Source organism: Elgaria multicarinata, chromosome 2 (assembly GCF_023053635.1).
Source record: "Elgaria multicarinata webbii isolate HBS135686 ecotype San Diego chromosome 2, rElgMul1.1.pri, whole genome shotgun sequence".
Taxonomy (NCBI): Eukaryota; Metazoa; Chordata; class Lepidosauria; order Squamata; family Anguidae; genus Elgaria; species Elgaria multicarinata.
This window is the reverse complement of record NC_086172.1, coordinates 102,782,001-102,804,592: the sequence shown is the minus strand read 5'-3', so window position 1 is coordinate 102,804,592 and position 22,592 is coordinate 102,782,001. Positions and strand designations below refer to the sequence as shown.

The following is a 22,592-nucleotide window of genomic DNA, read 5'->3' as shown; positions in this document are numbered from 1 at the left end:
TGGAACAAGTACAATTCACAATTCCATCAGCAATACTGAGACTTGCTAAATCGGGCTCCTCCTCTTGCCAAACTGTTTCCCGCTGATCATTATAAAAACTGCTCTTTAACTGGGATGATAGTGATCTAGGTGTGAAGGAACTTTGCATTGTCATGGACAGATTACCTGTTGGGATTTAGATTTATTGAGAAACAGAGCCTTTGCAAGGGTGGAGACTGATTAAGATGGTCTTCCCCAGGAGGGTGATGGATCCAAATGGTTTTATAATGGTTCTTGGGAATTTTTCTGTCCTCCTGGCTGTTGATTCTGTCAAAGCCCTGGTTGATCTTTGGAATGTAGAAATGATCTGGAGTTGACAGGATTTGTGAGTAGGGCCAAATGAGGTCCCCGGTTTTCAAGGGATCTGGGAGGAAAAAACAAGTGGGGGGACAACTAGAGAGATGTTGGCAGAAAGTGCAGACTGAGTCCAATCAAACGCAAGCTAGAAGCTATTTGAAGCCCCTCACTATCGTTCTTCCCCCACCCGCACAATTGCATCTACGCAAAATCACAAAAACGTTGTTCTAAGGATTCTCAGGATGGGCTCTTATTTATGGTTATTCAGTGTGTTACGCTAAAACAACTTCTATCATCCCTCACCATTGGCTGTGGGGAGTTGTAGGGCAAAACAACTGGAGGGCCACATGTTGCTCACTCCTGTGTTAGAGAGATGGTGGAGAAAAGTGGGATGAATATGACAGAATTCAGGCTGGAGCCTATATTAGGGTGTACAACAATGAAATCTCACTTTTCTGCCATACATCAATACTGTTCTCTAGTGGAGCCATTCGTAGTAGTTTGGAATATATCACATCCAGAACTCTCTTTAACTGGAGAGGAATAAGTGGCCCACTGTGACAGTTTTGCTACACAGTTTTCTGGATGAAATTGCTTGTATCTGGTCCAAGTTGGATGCCACATATATAATCACTTCCAATGATGTGCCCCTGATACTTGCTTTTCTGTTTGCTATGGGTAGTTTTCAATTCACACAACAGAATATGTGGACAAGACCTTGGGAAGCATAAGTGCACATGACCTTTGTCAGCCCCAACTCTTTAGAGGAAGGTACTATTTCATTGAAGCTTGAAATGGCTGTGGTGAAGCTATAGTTTAAAATCTATCTATTTCAAAAGCACTCTACAATATTATAGGCCTGCATCAAATGTTCTATCCTTCGGCAAGATGCTCAAGTGTGTTGCGGTATCTCAGTTTCAGAGAACTGCCCAGAGAACTTTGGCTATTGGGCGGTATAAAAATGTAATAAAATAAATAAATAAATAAATAAATGCATTAAACGGATTATAGATGCTAGATATATTTCAAACTGGCTTTAACCCTGGTTTTGGGACAGAGATGGGTTTGGTCACCTTAGAAGAGATGGGTTTGATCACTTTAGATGATGACCTACACAAGGAATTGGATTTGTGTGTGTGTATATCTTCACATGCATTCTGCTGAACCTGTCAAGGTATCCATAGTATTGCCATGGTGGGTTGTTTCATGGAGGCATTGTTTTACAATGGTTTTATTCCTTTCTGGGAGGCTGGATTCAGAAGGTGGTGTCTAGGAATATCTGCTTGACACTTTGCCCTTTAGTGCCCTGCAAGGTTCCATCTTGTTCCCTGTGTTTAACATTTACATGAAACTGCTGGGGAATCTCATCCAAGGTTTTAGGGCGCCTCTCATCACTAAGCAGATAACATGCAGATAACATCTATCTCTAGTTTCCATATCAATCCAGGGAAACTGCAGATTTTCTGGGCCGATGCCTGAAGGGTTGATGGGCTAGATAAAAGCTAAGAAATAGAAGTCTAATACTGGCAGAACTGCCCTTGTGGGATGAGGAAATGCTGTCTTCTTCTGATGCAGATTTTCAGGATGTTCTTGATGCAATAGCACTCCTTTGAAATACAAGGTTTGCAGGATGTGAGTCCTCCTGGACTGTTTGCAGGTTGTGAATCCACCTGGACTGGCATTGCTGTTTACTGCACCAACTATGTCTATTTCTGTGGAGATTGGACCTAGCCACAGTGACACATGCCTTTGTTACATCAAGATTTGGACTATTGCAGTGCACTCTATACAGCTCTGTCTTTGAAGAGTCTTTGGAAGTTTTCAAAATGTATCAGTGGGAATGCTCATGGGAACATGGTTGCCTGAGTACATTATGCCCATTTTAGCATATCTGCACCCGTTAACAAGACGCTTCCAAGCACAATTCAAAATAGTATTACCTATAATGCCTTAAATGCTTTGGGTTCAGGGTACCTGAAGGACCATCTTCTCCCATAAAAATCCACCTGCACCCTAAGATCTGATGGAAAGGACCTTGTCTGTTTCCCAGCATGGGTGGTAATACTTCCTTCCATAGGAGTTTTATTTAACTCCCTCTCTTTTTATCTTCTTCCACCAGGTAAAGACAATTTTATTCAGGAAGGCTCTTATTAACCTTGCAATTTTAAGCAGTTTCTGAAGTTTTAATTATCTGCTATGCAATTTGTGTGTGTTCTTTAATTATTTAAATTGCTTAATTGCTTTATTGTTATTTTGAATGTGATTTTGTTATTGTTATTTTGATAACCATCTTGAGTGCTACTCTGGTAAATGGGAAGGCAGAATATAAATTATTCTAATAAATATTTCAGGAGGTGGGAATACCACTGAGTTCCCTACAAATACTGTGAAGAGAGGAGCAGGCTTCATGTGATCTAGCATGGTGTTCTGTAAAGTTTCTAGGAGGGACTGGAATCTTTTAGAAAATAGTAGTTGTAATTAGCACAATTCCCTTTCTTCTTCATTAGCATTCTAACTAAGACTTTAAATACTTGATGACTTACAATATTTGACCACTCAAATGCCAACATTTAATTGGTGGTGGTCATTGGCTTCTTACAAGCTTTTTTATAATCAAAAATGGAATATAAACAGTGTTAAAGTTCTTATATGAATCATGCAAAATATATTGCTCTGTTTATTATTCCTCTAAGTCTCTAACTTCCCACTGTAATAAAACTAATGCTTTTTAAAAGTAGAAGTAATAATGCACGGTACCTTGCCATTTCAGAGCATTAAGAGGCTCAGTAGTGATTGGTCCCATTGCAACGATGGAATTGATAATATATTCATCTGAAAGCTCCCATTTCAAGCTCCCATATCAAAGCAACGTGAAATGGTGTAATTTCCCAAACTCAAATAGTGCTAGGGGAGCTTCATTGAAACTTTCTATTGCACAAGCAGTTGCAGATTATGCTTCCACAACCTGTTGTGCAAGCAGTTGCACAACAGGTTACGCAAGCAAAATGCACAATGGGTTGCACAGCGGGTTGCATGGCGGGTTGCAGAATGGGTTGCACAAGGGTTTGCGCTTGTGCAAACATAACTTTAGTTGGATTCTTCTCTTGCACACAGTTCAGGACCTAGTTCTGCTAGCACAACATCACAATTGGAATGACACAGTTGGATGTTGTCCAGTGAAAATGACAAGCTTGTCATATTGGGCAGGAGATGAATTAGATTCAACAGGCCATTCAAACACTGCAGATACAGTGGCAACAGACAGAAAGAATGTCTTAATTCTTGCCATAGCTGCTGTATGTTCTTATTTTCAAAAGAAATAATCTTCAAAGTAGTTTGTTGGATGTAGCTTGAGTTAAGGATCAGCTGTGTGGTGTGTCATCCACCCTGGCATTTCATTTACCTCACAATCATAAGCCAAGATAACTTGCTAGTAAATAATGAGCTGCAATCACCACCTCAGTTCATCTGATTCCACTGAAAGCTTCCTTTTCTCTGGTTTCATATAGAACAAGAGTACTATTTTTACCTTTATACATATAGGATTAGGGGCTGGTGTGTTACATAGAAACTGTTTGAAACAGTTTATGTTGGTTGAGTAACTAGTTATGTAGTTACAGTTGCCATATAATGGTGTGCGGGGTGAAGTATCCACAGATGCCACATAGAGACTATTCCTAGTAGCCTCCATATAATAGACATAGTGGCTGGGTTTGGACAATGCGCTGCAGTTTCTCCTGAGTTATCTAACCACAACCTGCAGCACCCACGGACGCTATTTTAAATATGCACCCCCACTCGAGGGTTGTCATGTCGTGGGAACCTGGTGAGTGTGGGTTATGCTAGGATTAAGCAACCCTCACATAATCCTGAAACTGACTATGGATTATATGAGGGCTGTTTACCGCTCACCAAGTTTATACAACATGACAACTCTCAAGTGGGGGTTGTATATTCAAAATGGCAGCAACATGCACTCTGTAAGTGCCGCAGCCCCACCATGGGTTAAATAACCTATGGTGGGTTGTGTTGGATAAACAAGCTCAATGTGTAGACAGATCCTGAGTGGAAAAAACCCCTATTAATTGGAGAGTATAATATTGTATTTATGTTTTGAACATTAATCTATACACTATCTCTTAAGCATTTTATGTATGCTTAAATAAAATGTGGGTACAAAGATTACCTTACGCAAGGCATCCTGGATGGAGATATTTTCAGTTGTTACTATATAGCTCAACACACTGGTGAACATGTAGAAGCTCAAATGGGATGCTGCTTCTCTTTGTACTGAAAGAGTGACAGCATAATGTGGAAAAATAGATGTAGCATGTAGTGAAGAAGCTTTTCACATCTAGCACTCAAATGACACTGGGAGAAATACAACATGCTGACAAAAGGGCATGGAAGAAATCAGAGCCACTTTATCCATGCCAACATCCCTTGTAGCACGTTGTCATCTGTACAAGAATGCAGGGAGTGTTGGAATACTGTAGCTACTAGAGGCCTACAATTCCTACTGTACGTCTGTATCTTACTTACATCATCCAAGGTAACTTGACTCCCCTCTTTCACACGCACACAGTCAGCATAGGAGCTGCTTGTATGATTCTTTCAGGAATTTGGTATGAATTAAGCAGCCTTGTAAATGGGCTCAGTCAATTTTGACTTTTCCTACCAGATCAGCACTCTCCTAGTCCTGCTTGCCTCATTTCTTAATTCATGCATTCTCTCTCTCTCTCTCTCTCTCTCTCTCTCTCTCTCTCTCTCTCTCTCTCTCTCACACACACACACACACACACACACACACACACACACACACACACACACTCACTCACAGTGGCTTAGGTTTACACTGTGAAGGCACAGCTTCCAGGTGTTTGTGTGAGAGAGAAAGAAATAGGGATGGTAACTATTTACATTGCTTTACTTTACTTTCTTTATTGCGATCTATAGATCTATTTACATTGCTGTACATCACTAGAACTAGTGTGCAAGTTGTGTAATTAGCCTGCTAAGAATAGTTAATGATTTTTTGAATTAGTAAATTATATTTCAACAGGGAAAACTTGTATTCATTGACCTGTAATTGTATTGGTATGTTTTCATAGGTGACTCAAACAGCGTCTTCAAAATTTGGACACTACTTCGATTTATCAAAAACAATGGCTCCAGAACTAATCCAGAATATTAAATGGGATGGGTTTTTCCTTCTTAAAGAAGCTGCTTTTTGTCCTGATATAAAATCATGGTGAGTTTGAGATGCCTCTGATTTCACTTGTTTGCATAAAAAGGGGGTGCTTAAGAGTGTACATTGTATAGACCTAACATTGTGTGCAACTAATTTTACTGTTACTAGTAGATTTGGCAGCTGGTATAAATACTAGTAGAGCAGAGCAGACTTCTGCCTATGCTTGGATTCCAAGCTCCAACTCATCTCTGGTTTCCTCTCCAAACTGCAAGGATCCTGGGTTGGAAAATGCACACTCCTGTTTGCTTGTGGCCCTGGCCTGGTCCATTCATCTGATTCATCTCCCCATCTCTTCCCCTCTTCTCATCACAACCCCCACCCCCATTTCTCTCCCATTCTTCACAAAAACTGTGGGATCCTCCAGGCCAGGGGACAGAGCTTGGAGAGGAGGAGGGGCCTGCGGTGGGAACTCAAGCCTCTCTTGGCCTTATGGGCAACCTCTGTGGGCCGGATTAGGTTCACGGGCTGGAGGTTGCCAACCCACTTATTTAAAAGTTGAAATGACCCTGGGAGAATTACTAACACCAAACTATTCCATGCATTCTTAGAGGCTACTTATATTGCCCCAGAATTCTCTAATTTATGCAAGCACAGGATATATTTCCTGAGTGAACTTTTCTAAATGGCTAGAAAAGCAGTGTAAACTAATGCCACACGTGATAGAAGCAGATGAGCATGTTTTATGTAGACATGGCCAAGTTACCTATAGAGCTCTTAATATATATGTGGCAGACCAAAAGAGTTGTTTATATGTATGTAAGAGAGCCATATTATTACTTCTGATTTTCCTTGAAGTTGTTACCACTTCAGCCTCCACCATTCATTTAAACAAGTCAGTTTTCAAAGCTGCTTGCTGCTTCACCTGTGGGAACCGCAGAACCTAAAACAGCAGAGAGAGACCCATCATAGAGAGTACTGCTCCCTTAATTATGCAGAAACAGATACTTTGGAACACAGCCATGGTTTTGAACAAAAGTTAATGGTGATATATTTTTAAGCTATATAGTTATATCTGATAGGTGTATTTCTTTGTAGCTGCACTCGAGGTTTCTTCATTGTAATTTATAATATTATTTTATTATTATGCCAGAAAGAATATCCAAGAAACAATATTGTATTTGCTTGTATTCCTCATTGCTTTGAGGGAGCGAACATTAAGATGGTCTTAAATGTACATAGAGAATGGATTTTCTGATAAATCTTGCTAAAACAGGTTAAACTCTTTCCTAATGGGGTCTGCTTCCTGATAATAGGCCTATTTGTCATACCTTTTGATAGCCTTCCCTTTGTTAAATGACTCGAAGCTATTGATAGAAAAGTCAGAAACTGTGTTGTAACTAGGATACCTTCTTGCGAACTCCTGCTTCATCAGTTACTAAATTGTTAAAGAAAAAAGGATGAGAACTATTGTTTAAACACATTAGCAGGATGAAAGTGTTTCATAACAAATATGTAAGAAGAATAACAGAGTTTCTGAATACAACAGATATCTGCAGCCGGTAAAATATTATTATAAATCATGCTACCAATATTTCTGTTTGCTCTAGTTAACATTTCCACTAGCTTAAGATGCTTACATCAACAAATATATCCCCTGTGAGCATACATGTTACATACTAAATTTCACATGGGATGCTTTAACTTACATTTGTATTATATATCCTTTCATAATACATAGTGACCCTATACAAATGACACGCCAAGCCACGGTGGTTAAGCATTTTGAGCTAAACATTATGGCCTAGTGTGTCATGTGAACCATTCCTAACCATGGTGGCTGCATAAGCACGGTTTAAACATGTTTACTAACCATTTGCTGCAAAAGAGTTAGTGGCCTAACTATGGCTTAGTATGTTGTCTGAACACGCCCACTATTTTAATATCCTGGTTAGCAATTTGTTGAATAATTGGATTGAATCCAGATTTAGGTGAACATGGGCAATAAATTAGGTGAACATGGACTTTCCCACCTCCTCCACTCTACAGCAGGCCCTCCAGCTCTCCAAAAATGCTACATAGAGGGTTGGGCAACCCTAAATGAATGGAGAAGTTTGTGGCTGAGGGGAAGGGGTGGAGACATCTGGGTGGAGGCATCTTCTGGGTGGAGGCATCTTTTCTGAGCAGAACTATTCTCATTGTTGATTCACGCAGTGGAGAGTTTGGCCAATTTTTTGCTACTGCACCAGTTGCTAAATTAGGCTTTAGGCTAGCACCATGTTCTGTACTTGTATTGAATTTAATGAACTTTAGAGGATCTAAAGGGTAGATTATGTAAAATATTAAAAGAGAAAAATAAAATAAGATTAAAGGATTGGGTAAGAGATATTAAAACAAGAGAGGATATGGAAAATTTGTTAAAGGAGAAGAAGCTATCTTGGCTAGAATATGGTCAATTAGAGCAATGGAATAAAAAGTGGATTAAAGATAATAGAATGTGCAGAAAGATGACGAGGTTTGAAGAATTAGTAGTAAGTAAGGAGGAAGGGAAAGGAGGGAGTATAGTTTCAAAAGGATTAATGAGTGAAATATATAAAATATTGTTAGAGAAGGAGTTTAGAGAGAATACAGAGAAAATGGTTTGGGAATCAGATTTGAAGATACAAATAGGGCGACAGAGCTGGGAGGGACTATGGAAACAAAGAGTGTTGAGAAGTTTATCAGTAAGAATAAAGGAGAATTATTTTAAAATCCTATGGAGGTGGTACCTAACCCCGGTTAGATTGAATAAGATAAGTGATCAACATTCAGCAAATTGTTGGAGAGGTTGTGGGGAAAAAGGAACGTATTTACATATGTGGTGGCAATGCAAATATGTACAAAGATTATGGAAGATGGTGTTCTCAGAAATTGAAGAAATAGTGGGAATGAAAATAGAACAAACACCAAAAATAGCATTGCTGTCACTATTTGAAGATATAAAGTGTGGAAAAGGAACTATAGAGCTGATATCGAATTTGTTGGTTGCAGCACGACTGATGGTAGCTAGGAACTGGAAGGTCCAAGGGGAATATTCTATTGAGGAATGGTACAAAGAAGTATGGGATATAGCCATTAATGATAAACTGACATGTAATATTAAGTGGAGAAAAGGCGTAACTAAAATAAATGAGTTCGAAGGAATTTGGAAACAGTTCCTAGTGTTTGTGTTTACTAAGGGAAGTGGGAAACCACCAGCAGAAGAAACGATTAGATTTTGGACTCAAGAATGATCCCGAGGTGGGGGGTGCACTTTTATGTTAAGAACGAAGATGTTGTAGTATGATAAGGTATATGTAATAGTTTTTGATATTTGTACTCAACAATCATTCAATATGTATGCAGCAGATATTTGATGTTTTTTTTTCTTATTGTGTTTTGTTTCAGTTATATTTTGGTAATGTTTATCTATGTTTATATAGTGTTGAAAATGAATAAAAATTAAAAAAAAAAAAAAGAATTTAATGAACTTCATGAGTAACTGACAAGGAAAGGATTTTTATTTAATTAATTGTCCAAATATATTTGTTTACATAATAAGGTTTCACCTTTGGATTTATTTACACAGTTAGGGGAATAAAGCAGAAGCTAATGTATTTACAAAAAGACTCCATGCTCCATATACGAATGACAGTAACCTGTCAATCAAAACTGTGGTTGGAAGAAATTGAGTAACTTTTCACATTTCACAGACTCTGGTAACAGGAGATGCTAAAAAGTTAAGTGTAGCTCGAACATCTTAGGATTTGCATCTAGTAAAAACAAATGTATTGTGACATGGTAGTTTTTAGGTAAGACTTTTGAACATGCATCATTAGTCTTGGTTTGTTAAAATTATTTTTACTACACCTTTTAGGCACTGGAAAGCTTTGTTGAATATATAGTATGATTCCTAGAATACAGATACAAGATACTGTGGGAATATCTTGGCAAATTAGTTTAGATAGATGCCTGTTATGGGATATGTTTTAGTCACACACACAAAATCTTTTTTTGTTCTTTTATGGTTGGACTGTAACATTTGCAGAGGTATCCTTTCTCCATGCAGATCTGTGTTGCTTTAATTACCAAGTTTGCTCCTTTAGAATTTTGTATCAAAACAGGTAGTGCTTCATGATTATGTGTTGCCTCAGGATTTATGAACAACTTCATTTGAAAACTAGTGTGTTTAGTTAACCAAAACTGTGGTTAGGTGTTTTTGGAGTTAATTCTACGACATACAATTTATTTTTCAGTTGTTTCATTATCTCTTATAGAGATAAACATCCCTGTTTCAAAAATGTATATCCTTCACAACAAAACAACTTTGCACTTGTACTTATTTTCTTATTTTATTGTTTGTACACATGCTGGGAAGTTATAACTGGCAACAGTTTTCCAGTACGTGTACATTGCATGTACATGCAATAAATGAAACAGGAATATGTATGTGATTGTCCATGTGCCAGCCTGCACAGAAGTTTTATTCTTTTTCTTATACAGATGTCTTTCTTTGTAATAGATACGTAACCTTTGATGTAGCTCTAATTAAATCCCCCTAAGCTCTTTATACTTTAACTTTCACATGATGTCACTAATTAATGTACTCTGCTAAGCTCAGAGGAAGGCTGTGGGTGCAATTCTGGTGCAGGCAGGCCAGGATTCAAAGGTCGAGAAAGTCATAATTCTGAAGCAGGCAGATTTAGAAAGGTCCAAAGACAGGCTGGTGGTCAGGTTCTGGAGTAGTACGATAAAAAGGAAAAGCAACGCATGAGGAATTTGTCCTACAGCTTCACCCAACAATGTGTTGCTCAGACTGAGGATGTAATTCAGATGGCATGGCTTTATAGGGCCAGGTGAATCTTAATTGGCCTGTGAAGTTCATTGACAGTTATCAGACCCAGAGGGTGCTCTTGACCCATAGAGGTGATTCTGGTTTGGCAAAGAACAAGAGTGCCGGTGGCACAGGAAGTAAGGTGCTGGAGACTGGCTACTTATAAATAACCACATAGAGCATATGAAACATTATCATGACCAAGTTGTTCAAAGATACTTGCTTGGTGGTGGGTTTTTTTTTTAATTTATTGGCTATTTCGTTTGTAAACCAGCATATTTTAATGTTTGAGCTGATTAATGCGTTTATTAAATCAAATTTTCTCGCCTCCTGCTTTTTAGTAATACAGCCTGTGGTTATACGAGACTGCTTCATTCCATTCAGAAAATCATTTATCAGCAAGGATATGATGGCTCCATTCCCCAGGTATTAAGCATCTTCAGCATTGCTTGCAATCATGCAAGTTAAGTTTTTATAATGTTTGAAAGGGAGATTCAGCAGTGAGCATGCTTTTTCCAAACACTGATGAAGAAAATACTGTATGTGTAAAACATATTTTATGATACTCACTGGTAGATCACATGCTTTGTGTTCAGATGGTTCAGTCCTGGGCATTTCCACTTAAAAGGATCAGGTAGCAGGTACTGAAAAGTGGATTCTGCCTGAGACCCTGGAGTGTCATTGCCAGTCAGAGTTGTCCATACTGGGCTAAATGGACCTGTAGTCTGAGTTGGTGTCTGATACATTCAGATTTATGCAGATTTCCACAAATGTGAGCTGGCTTTGCAAATGCAATATTAATCCATTAATAAAGGAATATTCTAGTCAGTTGCTAAACAAGTTGCTTGATAAAATATTACATCTCAGTAAGTCATATTTGTTTAGTGCAACATGGAATTTGAGTCTGTGTTTTAAAATTGTTGAAGATTATAATTTTTGGTTTGCTGTTAAACCCCCATCCCCAAACCACCCCTCCAAAGGCACAATTTTGTCTCACTTCATGTCTTTGGCACTCCCTTTCATGTACACTGCTCACCAGGGCTTCTCTCATGCACGAAAAGCTGCATTCATCAGATGGCTGGGGACTGTCTGTATTTACTTATTTATTACATTTATATCTTGCTCTTTTTCCTCCAAGGAACCCAAGGAGGTGAACATAATGCTCCTCCTCTCCATTTTTAACCTCAAAATAATGACCTTGTGACTGGCCCAAAGTCACCCAGTGAGCTTCCATGGCTGAATGGGGACTAGAATCTGGATCTCCTGACCCAGTCTGACACTCTAGCCATTACACCACACTGACTCTCTTATCATCCCCTACATTTTATATAGTAAGAGCAAGATCCAGAGGCATATTCATATGCATATAATACAGATTTTGTTCAGTTATGGAAGGGTGTGGGAGGGAAAATGTTTACTTTTAATCACAGCACCTCACTTTATGTTGAATGCATCCCAACGCTGCCTTCTATGCAGCTTACATCTACGCACCTTTTTGACTGGTCTTCTCTAAATGAAATAATATGCATTCTGTTGTTTTCTTGAGATATGATAAATAATGCCAACTTCTGAGAGAGTGCATAGGTTACCTAAAGGTAAAAAATAAGATGTGTAGTATGTTATTTGATTTATTACTCTTTTATATCCATTGGTACTTACAAAATTGATTAAAGTACCATGAAGTTAATGACAGTGTTGATTCTGATGTTTTTATTCTGTCCAAAATCAAACAGTAAATGCAACACTCTGGCATTTCAGTCTCTGGTTAATTTATCTCTTTAAATCTGGATTTCCTTAAACGCTTCCACAGTCTACAATCATTTTTATTAATCTTTACCAAACAGAATCCTCCTGGTTTTATGAACAGGCATGTTTTCCCTTCAGTAGTTGCACAGTGCCCTTCTGGAGAAGTAAATTGGTCCCTGACAGGCACCTCTGCTTTGGTTACCATAGTAACAGGCATGTCATAACAGTTCCTCTAGTAGAGTATGTTGAGCTGCTCCTCCAACATGATGACAGGTCCCTTGGAAGCAGGAAATCATGGAATATAGGAAGCAACAGCACCAAAGTGACATGAAAACCCTGGGAGCAGACAGCAAATAACCTGCTACCGGAAAAGAGTTTAATAATATTTTTTTCCTTAGACGCTGGGTGAGGGATAAAAATAGTATCTAAGTACGTCCCCAATAGTTGTTGTTGTTGTTGTTATTTTAAAAAATGTACTGGAAATCACAAATAGATAAAGCCATTTCTAAGGCATGGAAAATACAGTTTTCGTGTGTATGTTTTAAAGCAAGAAGGAAAAAACCAGATCTGATTTAATAGTTCTCTTGTTCATTATTTAAAATATGTATATGTGTATTTGTTTATTTAAAACATTCATACCCCACCTTTTCTCAATCAAACTCCAGGCAGTTAAGAATAATCCATTAAAATAATGTTAATATTTATAAAATATCAGTGAAATACTTAAAGTAGCAGTAAAAACTAAAGCAATGGAGTAAAAAGAGAAACAGTGGAGACTGCCATTAAAAATATTTTAATCAAACAGCTTTTATCAAGTTAAAATAATACATTAAGAGGGCAGCCACTCATGGCCAAAAGCCTTCCTGAACAGGGAAGTTTTAATCACTCAGAGGAAGGTCATTAAAGAAGGCTCCCTCCAGAGGGAATTCCAGAGCCTCGGTGCAGACACTGAAAATGACCTCTTCCTCGTCCCAGCTAAGCATATTTCTGGGGATGTTGGGACACACAAGTGTAGTAATGGATATAGCTAAAGGTCTTGATTCACAGACCCTGCACAGCATCATTAAGTGCCTGGATTTAGTTGCCCCATATTCAGATGACTGGTGCTGTCAAAGCTGACAGTTGATATGTTCAACTGTCAGAATAATATGTTCAGCTCTGATGCTGCTTAGTCCCGCACACAAACAGCCTTGGATAACAAACGCAGGTGTCATTACACAAGGGCCTGGTTTGTTAACGACAAATAACTCAGAAAGAGAATCTAGGGTTTGTTGCTGGGTTGTGATTTCTGGGTTCTTTAAACCCAGGGGTTGTGTAAACCCAGAAGTCTAGGTTGTTCATGGATTGTTTCACAAGGCTACAGAGGTGACAGATAAATGTGGTAAAAAGCCCAGTCCACTGTACATGCCAGTACTACAATGGGATAGACGGGGAAGTTGATAAAGGAGGAAGGAAACAACCCAGGGTTTGAGAAAACAAACCGTGTTTTGCTCAATCGACTGCCAAACAAACCTGGATAGGGCAACAAACTATGGGTTAAATAAACTATGAGTCAGTGTTATGTGTAAACCAAGCCAAAATCTTGCTGGTGCACCTTACAACGGCTTATCTATATTCTTTTGAGTACAAATCACCTATGTTTGACTGGGACTATACTTCTTTGAGAATAGCATTATTTCTTTGGCGAATTGTGGTAGGAACATAGAAATCTGCCTTAAATGTAGTCAAACTATTTGTGTATCTAGCTCAGTACTATGTACTTTAACTGGCCATGACTCCCCAGTGTCAGGGGACCATTTCTTGGTAACTGATCATTTTTAAAAAAGTAAAGATGCCAGGGATTGAAGCTGGGATGTTCTGTATTGTAAAGCATGTCCTCTACCACTGAAGTATGCATCCTATGCATCCTTGCCCGTATTGTCTTGACCCATGACCTTTGTGATTGGGAAATATAATGAACCAACTACAATTCATCGAGCAAAATCCAACATCACACAAGCTGATTCCTACTTTTACAACGGGACTTTACCCTCTCAAACCCTGCAGTTCCCCTTAACACTCCCCATCCTCACCAAAATGGATCCCTCATCCATTCAGAGCAAATTTGGGCTGCTGCTGCAGAAGCAATTTGCTAGCCCCCTCTATGTTCTGCTGACTTAAGCTGTTTCATTGGAGGGAGGAGCTCTAATTGGAAACAACTCATATGCTTAAACAACTAAAATGCCTTTAATTCAGTGATAGTCCAGTGATTAAGTTATAATTTTTCTGCCCTTTGAGGCAGGCTGACCATGTTTTGCGGTGTGGAAAACTATGTTTTACCTGGTAAAGCTGCTTGGGACAGAATTATCCCTCCATGGCCAAGATGTCCCAACTCCTTCTTCCCTTGCCCAAGGGAGCAGGATCCTGTTCATCTCCGCCCCAGTTGAATTACCCTATCAAAAGAAATGAGAGGACATCCATATAACGGAAAAGACTCTAGACATCTCCTTATTTTAGTTCTGGGAGAGTTGTTGGACAACTAAAGGAAAGCCTGAGGGTGGCAGTGCCTTTTACTCTCATATTTCCATCCCAGCTCATTGATTCCTTCATTTCCTCCTCCTCCACCACCACTGCATCCCTCACAGACAAAGAAAGGATGCCTCAGAGTTTATTTCTCTCATTCAGTGTTTCAGGTTCCACTAAAAATCTTTTTCTTTTTCATATTTGATAGAAAAAACAAAGGAACATTTTGAGAATTGGAATTCAGAGCCTTGGTTCAGTACTGTGGGGTGATGATATTTGTTGTACCGAAAATCCACAAAATATTCATAGCCTCACAAAATTTCTGTATGCACTCCGTGGCCTCCTCAGAACATCTTTGTCTGCATGCATCATTACTATCCCAGCACATCTGATCCAGGTAGGCCTAGTCCAATTACTATAACTAATTGTGATGGGTATGTTTAAAACAACAACAACAAAAAAGGGCAATGGATACTTAAAGGATCAGAACGTGACATTAATGAATATCAAAATTCCACCTTGTTTTAGTTGTATTCCTTCAGTAGCAAATATTTCTGGTTTATTTTTATTTCATATAATTAAATCCAGCTGCATTATTTAAAGGCAGCATTTCTTTCAGCACTTCCAACCACAACATAGTAATTCATAGTGGGTTAGATACAGAGAAACACAATGGGACTTTCTTGACGACTCCTCCCCGCCATCTCCCTGCGTGCCCCAAGCAGCCATTCCTAAGGCTCAGGGGACTTTCTGGAATGGCGTGGGAATGGGGCACAGGGAGCAGTAAGGGGATGAGAGAGTCTGCAAAATGGGGGTGAGGGGCTGCCTTCCTTGAACAGTACTTTTCCGTTCATGTAAGAAATCATCCACCATATCTAGGTTGTGATGGATGGTGATTCCCAAGAAGGCTTAAATATGCTTTCTGCAGAAATATATAAAATTGGTATTTCCAGAGCTGGTATAGCAAGTTCCCTGGTTCAAATTTGACTCCTTCCTGTCTTGCTAATTCCTTGAATAGCAGTGGTGGTTCAAGTTGTATAATACTGAGATTTTTTCACACAAAAATGCTTAAATTGGTTTTTGAATTTTCTGCATTTGTAAATCTTTTTTTAAATTCTTCTTTTTATTGTGAATATCAACAAAACAGAACAGAAAATACATCATGAAAACGAAAGGGGGGGAAATCCCATACATTGCATATATAGGATTATCATCATTTCCATCATGCATTTGTAAATCTAATATAAAATATACTGGATAGAAACTAAATTCAGTTTAAAAATAGTTTACTTCTTTTCATCTTATGTTGACATATCCACAGCTGATATAATTAATCTGGGACATTCTTAGGATTATTTGTGGACGCACTCAGTTTTATGGAAAAATATGGTGAATAGGGAAAAAGAGAACAAGAGGACAAATAAATTTTGAAAAAGGTTACACTGAATGAACAATATTCAGGCTGAAAAACTATGCAAAGTCTCACAGAAAACTCTTACAGCAGCACAAACACATTTATTTTCTGAAAATTGAAAGGGAGCTTAAACAATGTATATATTAGAACACAGTCAGGATAGTAAAATAAAGGTGTTAAGCGTCAATGAGAAGGGTTTTACAGATATGAGAAGCAAAACAATGACAAAGGATTTGCTGGGTTCTTTGCTTATTCCATGTGAACTATGCCATGCATCACAGATGGAAAGAAAGGATTTAATCCTGAGTTACCAATGCACATAACCAGTTTCTGGCAGTTTTCTAATTGCTCTTGCCAGTGGGCTTTAGATGACCTAGAATATTTTTATTTATTCATTTTTGAAATGTATAGCACATGACTTGAGAAAGCTCTTGAGGAGCTCTTTTTGTATTGTACCAAAATTAGAACAAAACACTCCTCATAATTAGTTCTGTTGCAGATTTAGTGTATGTATAATGATTATTTGGAGAATGTGTAGCAAATAACCCTGATTCAGCATGCAGTCAGATGCTCAAAGTGACAGAAGTGCATTTGACCCATTTTCTCTTCCCATGTGGCCTTCCCCTTCTCATCATCCCCCTGCAAGATTCCATCAGAAATGGGCTTGGAAATCCCTCGACATAATTGAATGCAAACAGCACCTAGCTAAACAAATGTGTTTTAAATGTATTTCATAATGTATTTATAATTCCTTTGCTGAGAAAACTGCACTGGCTGCCTATTGGCTAATGGGCCAGGTTTAAGGTTTTGTTACTAGTGTACAAAGCCCCTAAACAACTTGGGACCAGAGTACGTGAGAGAGCGCCTTCTTTACCAACCTATCCAGTCACTGAGGTCATTGGAGGGCATGCTCCTGGTGGTTCTTTGGCCCAATTGAAGTCCACCAGGCAAAGAGCCTTTAGTGTGGTGGCCCCTTCTCTTTGGAACTCCCTGCCCCCCGGAGGTCAGGCCTATTCTGCTTCCAGTACCTCCTGAAAACAACTCTTTTCCAGGAAGCATTCCTCCACTGACCAGCCACTGTATTTAGAATCATAGAATAGTAGAGTTGGAAGGGGCCTATAAGGCCATCGGGTCCAACCCCCTGCTCAATGCAAGAATCCACCCTAAAGCATACCTGACAGATGGTTGTCCAGCTGCCTCTTGAATGCATCTAGTGTGGGAGAGCTCACAACCTCCCTAGGTAACTGGTTCCATTGTCAGATTGCTCTAACAGTCAGGAAGGTTTTCCTGATGTCCAACCGGAATCTGACTTCCTGTAACTTCAGCCCGTTATTCGTGTCCTGCACTCTGGGAGGATCGAGAAGTGATCCTGGCCCTCCTCTGTGTGACAACCTTTTAAGTATTTGAAGAGTGCTATCATGTCTCCCCTCAATCTTCTCTTCTCCAGGCTAAACATGCCCAGTTCTTTCAGTCTCTCTTGGTACTTTATTGGTACTTTGTTTTAAATTGAACAGTTTTAATTTGCTGTTTTTAATCTTCTTTCTTTTTTCTGTTTTATTCTTATGTTCACTGCTCCAGAATCTATTTTAGAAATAATAATAATAATAATAATAATAATAATAATAATAATTTTATTTATTTCTTACCCGCCTCTCCCTTTGGATCGAGGCGGGGAACAACATTAGTACAGGAATCAACACATCTTTAAAATTCTTGATTTTACATTAATCTGGGTAGGCTTGCCGGAAAAGGCTAGTCTTCAAAGCTGCCTTAAAATCACAGAGGGAGTTAATATTACAAATCTCCAACGGCAGGCTGTTCCATAATCCAGGGGCGACAGAAGAAAAGGTCCTCTGGGAAACTGATGTCAGCCTAGTCTTGGCTGACTGAAGTAAGTTCTCCCCAGAGGACATGAGTGTGCAGGGCGGACTGTATGGGAGAAGGCGATCCCGCTGGTAACCTGGACCCAAACCATTTAGGGCTTTAAAGGTAATGACCAACACTTTGTACTTTGCCCGGAAACTAATTGGCAGCCAGTGGAGTGATTTTAATGTTGGGGTAATATGCTCACCCCTAGATGTACTGGTGACCAACCTGGCTACCATATTTTGAACTAGTTGAAGTTTCCGAACTAGGTACAATTGTAGCCCTATGTACAGCACATTGCAGAAGTCAAGCCTTGAGGTTACCAGCACATGCACAACCGTCTTTAGGTCTTCTGACTCTAAGAAGGGGTGCAGCTGTCGTATCAGCCAAAGCTGATAGTAGGCACTCCTGGCTGTCATGTTTATCTTTGCTGTCATTTGAAGTGATGGATCCAGGAGCACCCCCAAACTGCGAACACAGTCTTTCAGGGGGAGTGTAGCCCCATCCAGAACCGGTTGACACACCTCCAAACCTAGGTCAGAGCCCTTGACAGCAAGCACCTCTGTTTTGTCTGGATTCAGCTTCAGTTTGTTTTTCCTCATCCAGCCCATTACTGCCTCCAAGCATTCATTCAGAGGAGACACACTATCCTTAGCTGATGCTGTTATTGAAGGCATTGAGAAATGTGTTTGGGTGTCATCAGCATACTGATAGCACCCCGCCCCATGCCTCTGGATGATCTCTCCCAGAGGTTTCATGTAGATGTTAAACATTATTGGGGAGAGGATGGCACCTTGTGGTATGCCATACAACAGCTCCTTTTTTGAGGAGCAACTATCCCCAAGCATCACCATCTGGAACCTACCTGAGAGGTAGGACCGGAAACATTACAGCACAGCGCCCCCGATTCCCAAACCCCCCAGGCGTTCCAGAAGGATACCATGGTCGATGGTATCGAAAGCCGCTGAAAGGTCCAAAAGTACCAGCAGGGACACACTCCCCTTGTCAATACTCATGCAGAGTTCATCCACTAAGGCGACCATAGCTGTCTCAACTCCATATCCTGCCCTAAAGCCAGTTTGAAATGGGTCTGGAAAATCTTATCATTCAAAACTGCTTGGATTTGGAAGGCAACTGCCCTCTCAGTCACCTTGCCCAAAAATGGAAGATTTGATACCGGTCTGTAATTATTAAGGTCCAGGGGGTCCAGGGAGGTTTTTTTTAGAAGTGGCCATACCACTGCTTCTTTTAAACATGATAGAAAACTCCCCTTCCTGAGAGATGCATTAATAATATTTTGTAGTTGTAGTCTAACTGCATCTCCTGCCTGGGCGACCAGCCAAGAAGGACAGGGATCGAGAGGACAAGTTGTCCTCCTTACTCGTCCAAGCAGCTTGTCCACATCCTCAGTGGAACTGGAACTGAAACTGATCCAGTATAATCCTACTCACGGAGTTGATGAACACCTCATCTTCGGCTTCTGTTATAACGACGGCATCTAAATCGGCTCTTATCCGAGAGATTTTATCTGTAAATGATCGTTAAATGCATCACAGTGAACTACCGAAGGCTCTAAAACTGGTTTCAGGGGAGAAGGTGCCTGAGTTAGACCTCTCACCACCCTGAGCAGTTCTGCTGGACGCGAATTCGCAGATGCAATGCGGGCAGAGAAGAAAGCTTTCTTCGCTGCACGTATTGCCACCCCATAGGAACGAAGATGTTCTCTATATCATGTCTTGTCAGATATGAGTCGAGTTTTCCGCCATCGGCGCTCCAGTCGTTGACCTTCCCGCTTCAACTTCCTGAGATCTTCTGTGTACCAAGGTGCCCGATTGGAAGCAGGTCGGAGAGGACGTTTGGGGGCAATCGTGTCGATAGCCCTAGTTAGGACTTGATTCCATCTATTGACCAGGGCTTCAACAGGATTGTCGACAATACCAGCCATAGCACCCTCTAAGCATTTCTGGAATCCAAGAGGCTCCATCAGCCTTCGAGGGCAGACCATCTTAATAGGGCAGCCATGATACTAACCCTGATCAGAAAATGGTCTGTCCATGACAACGCAGAGGCATTTATCACCTCCGCCCACAGATCTGTCTGTTCAGAACTGAAAACAGCATCGAGGGTATGACCTGCTGAATGTGTAGTTCCAGAGACCAATTGGGATAGGCCCATGTTTGTCATGGATGCCATGAACTCCTGATCTGCACCTGACAAACTGGTCCCGAATGGGATGTTGAAGTCGCCCAGGACCAGTAGCCTGGGCGACTCCACACCAACTCTGACACCAGTTCCGTGAGCTCGGCCAGGGAGTCTGATAGGCAGTGGGGTGGCCAGTACACTAACAGAATCCCCAGTCTATCCGTGGTCTTCAGACTCGGGTAAACATACTCAATGTGATTCAATTTTCTGACAGGAAGTCTGGTCAGGTTAAGATTGTCTTTGTAGACCACAGCTACTCCGCCCTACCGCCCACTTTTCCTCACCTGCTCACTAACACAGTACCCAGCTGGAAGGGCCTGGGCCCGTGTCGGGCCACTGTCATCTCCCAGCCAGGTCTCTGTGAAGCATGCCAGGTCGGCCTCCTCATCTGTGAGGAGATCATAGATGATATTTATTTTATTATTTATTTATTTATTTTATTTATTACATTTTTATACCGCCCAATAGCCGAAGCTCTCTGGGCGGTTCACAAAAATTAAAATCATCATAAAACAACCAACAAGTTAAAAATACAAATACAAAATACAATATAAAAAGCACAACCAGGATAAAACCACGCAGCAAAATTGATATAAGGTTAAAATACAGAGTTAGAACAGTATAATTTAAATTTAAGTTAAAATTAAGTGTTAAAATACTGAGTGAATAAAAAGGTCTTCAGCTGGCGACGAAAGGAGTACAGTGTAGGCGCCAGGCGGACCTCTCTGGGGAGCTCATTCCACAACCGGGGTGCCACAGCGTTGTTTTGATTTTGATCATAGATATGGAGCGGTATATAAATATTGTTAATAATGATAATAATAATAATAATAATAATAATATTTTCACTTAAAAAGAAATACATTTAGATCACCTAAGTATGTTTAAAGATTTTATTTATAGGTTCTGATTCATTCAAGAACAAACACAGCCCTTTTCCCCCTCTTCGATGCCAGCCAATATATGCACATGGCCATAAGTACAGGCAATCTGAGAGGACATTGTAAGAAAGTGGAGATAGATGCATGCCTCCCACATCTCTCTCCAAACCCTATTTCTGCATTACGCTAGTTACTCATGCTCTGAGTGTAAGTAATTTGGTTGATTCATTGAGGGAGGACAAGAGGGGGATATTGGATGTGTACAGTGACCCCCTATTCGCTGCAATGTCCCCTTGTGATCTCTGTGTGTGCCTGACTTTTTGAGTAGGTAGGGGATGGACCTGCCAACAGGATTACAAAAAAATGTAATAAATTTAAATATAAATGTATTCAATAGAGCATGGGCCACTCTCAACTAGATCTAGCCCATCATTTACCCTGTACTTTTAAATTTGTAAATCTGAATTTGAATATTGGTATGAACAAGTATATTTTTTAAAGACTACACACATGCTTTAAGTTATGGGACAAGCAGACTTCAGGCTTGTCAAATCTACTTTGTCTTTTAGTAGAAACCAAAGAACCTTCCACCAGAGCTTGGTACAAGAGGCATACATTTAGAATTAAAGAACAGGGTGCCTCTGAGCACATTCTGAGCCTTGGAATTTGTTTTCATTACCAGAACTAAACTGCGAGTACAGTCCTTTCACACTAAAGTCCACTCCTGGTCACTTCAAGTTACCTTCATTTCAGCAGGCTAATTTAAGGGGGTCGGGGGACCATCTTGTTGCTATTGTTAAACTGTTGGGAGTCAGAAACCCTTACCAGTCTTCTGTAAATCACCCAAAGATCTATCTGTCTGTCCACCTCTGCTTTAAGTTATAGAACTTTAAAATAGTCAAATAGTACTATTTTTGCTATTGCTACCAATTCTTTTATTTTACTACTTAATTATCGGGGTCCTTCTTTCTCAGATATTTTGTTGTTTTAATATTAAATTCCCATGTGTCACCTTCCTGTGACCAGACTTGAGGGCAGGAAATAATTATTGTATTTATTTATTTATTTATTTTAATGTATTTGCCTGAGTAGTTGAAACTTAAGCATTTCTAGCAGTGGTTAAACTTTACGCATCCTCTCTCTGTTAAGCAATAACTTAACAGAGTGCTTAAACTGCAGAGCAAACTGTCATTAGGAGGAGCAAAGCGGCTGAGGTTTTCCTATATCCTACATTACTCAGTTCCCAGAGCCCTGCTGTGTAGTTGTTCCAATCTCCAAGAAGCCTGTTAAAGAGCCCCCGAGAGCATGTGTCCAGCCCTCCATGTTAATAGTTAATTGGTGAGGATGGCAAGATGAGAGGACAGCCGAACATGTGGTCGCTCAGTCTCAAGCACTAGACAGACTTTTTAGTTCTAATAACAGCAGCTGCTCACATTCTCACTACTCAGCTTCTCTCAACTCTGTTGCTGGGATTTGTGAGTGGATTAAAAATGTAAGGAAAAGATCTTTGTCCAAAAGACAAACATTTTTCCTTTCTTCCCCTTCACATAAACGAGGTTCATATGCAGTTGTATATGTCTATTTATACAATGTTGAAAAGATTTT

At 39.9% G+C, this 22,592-nt stretch overlaps 1 protein-coding gene across 1 annotated transcript in view; it reads left to right on the top strand.

The window, feature by feature from the left end:
- The window catches only part of ELP4 (elongator acetyltransferase complex subunit 4), a 193,746-nt gene that overhangs the window by 40,500 nt on the left and 130,654 nt on the right, over positions 1–22,592 (top strand). The window contains exons 5-7 of the mRNA XM_063118781.1: positions 5,448–5,587; positions 10,718–10,802; positions 14,833–15,021. Coding sequence (XP_062974851.1) covers positions 5,448–5,587; positions 10,718–10,802; positions 14,833–15,021 — 414 coding nt within the window. The remainder of the gene's footprint in view (positions 1–5,447; positions 5,588–10,717; positions 10,803–14,832; positions 15,022–22,592) is intronic.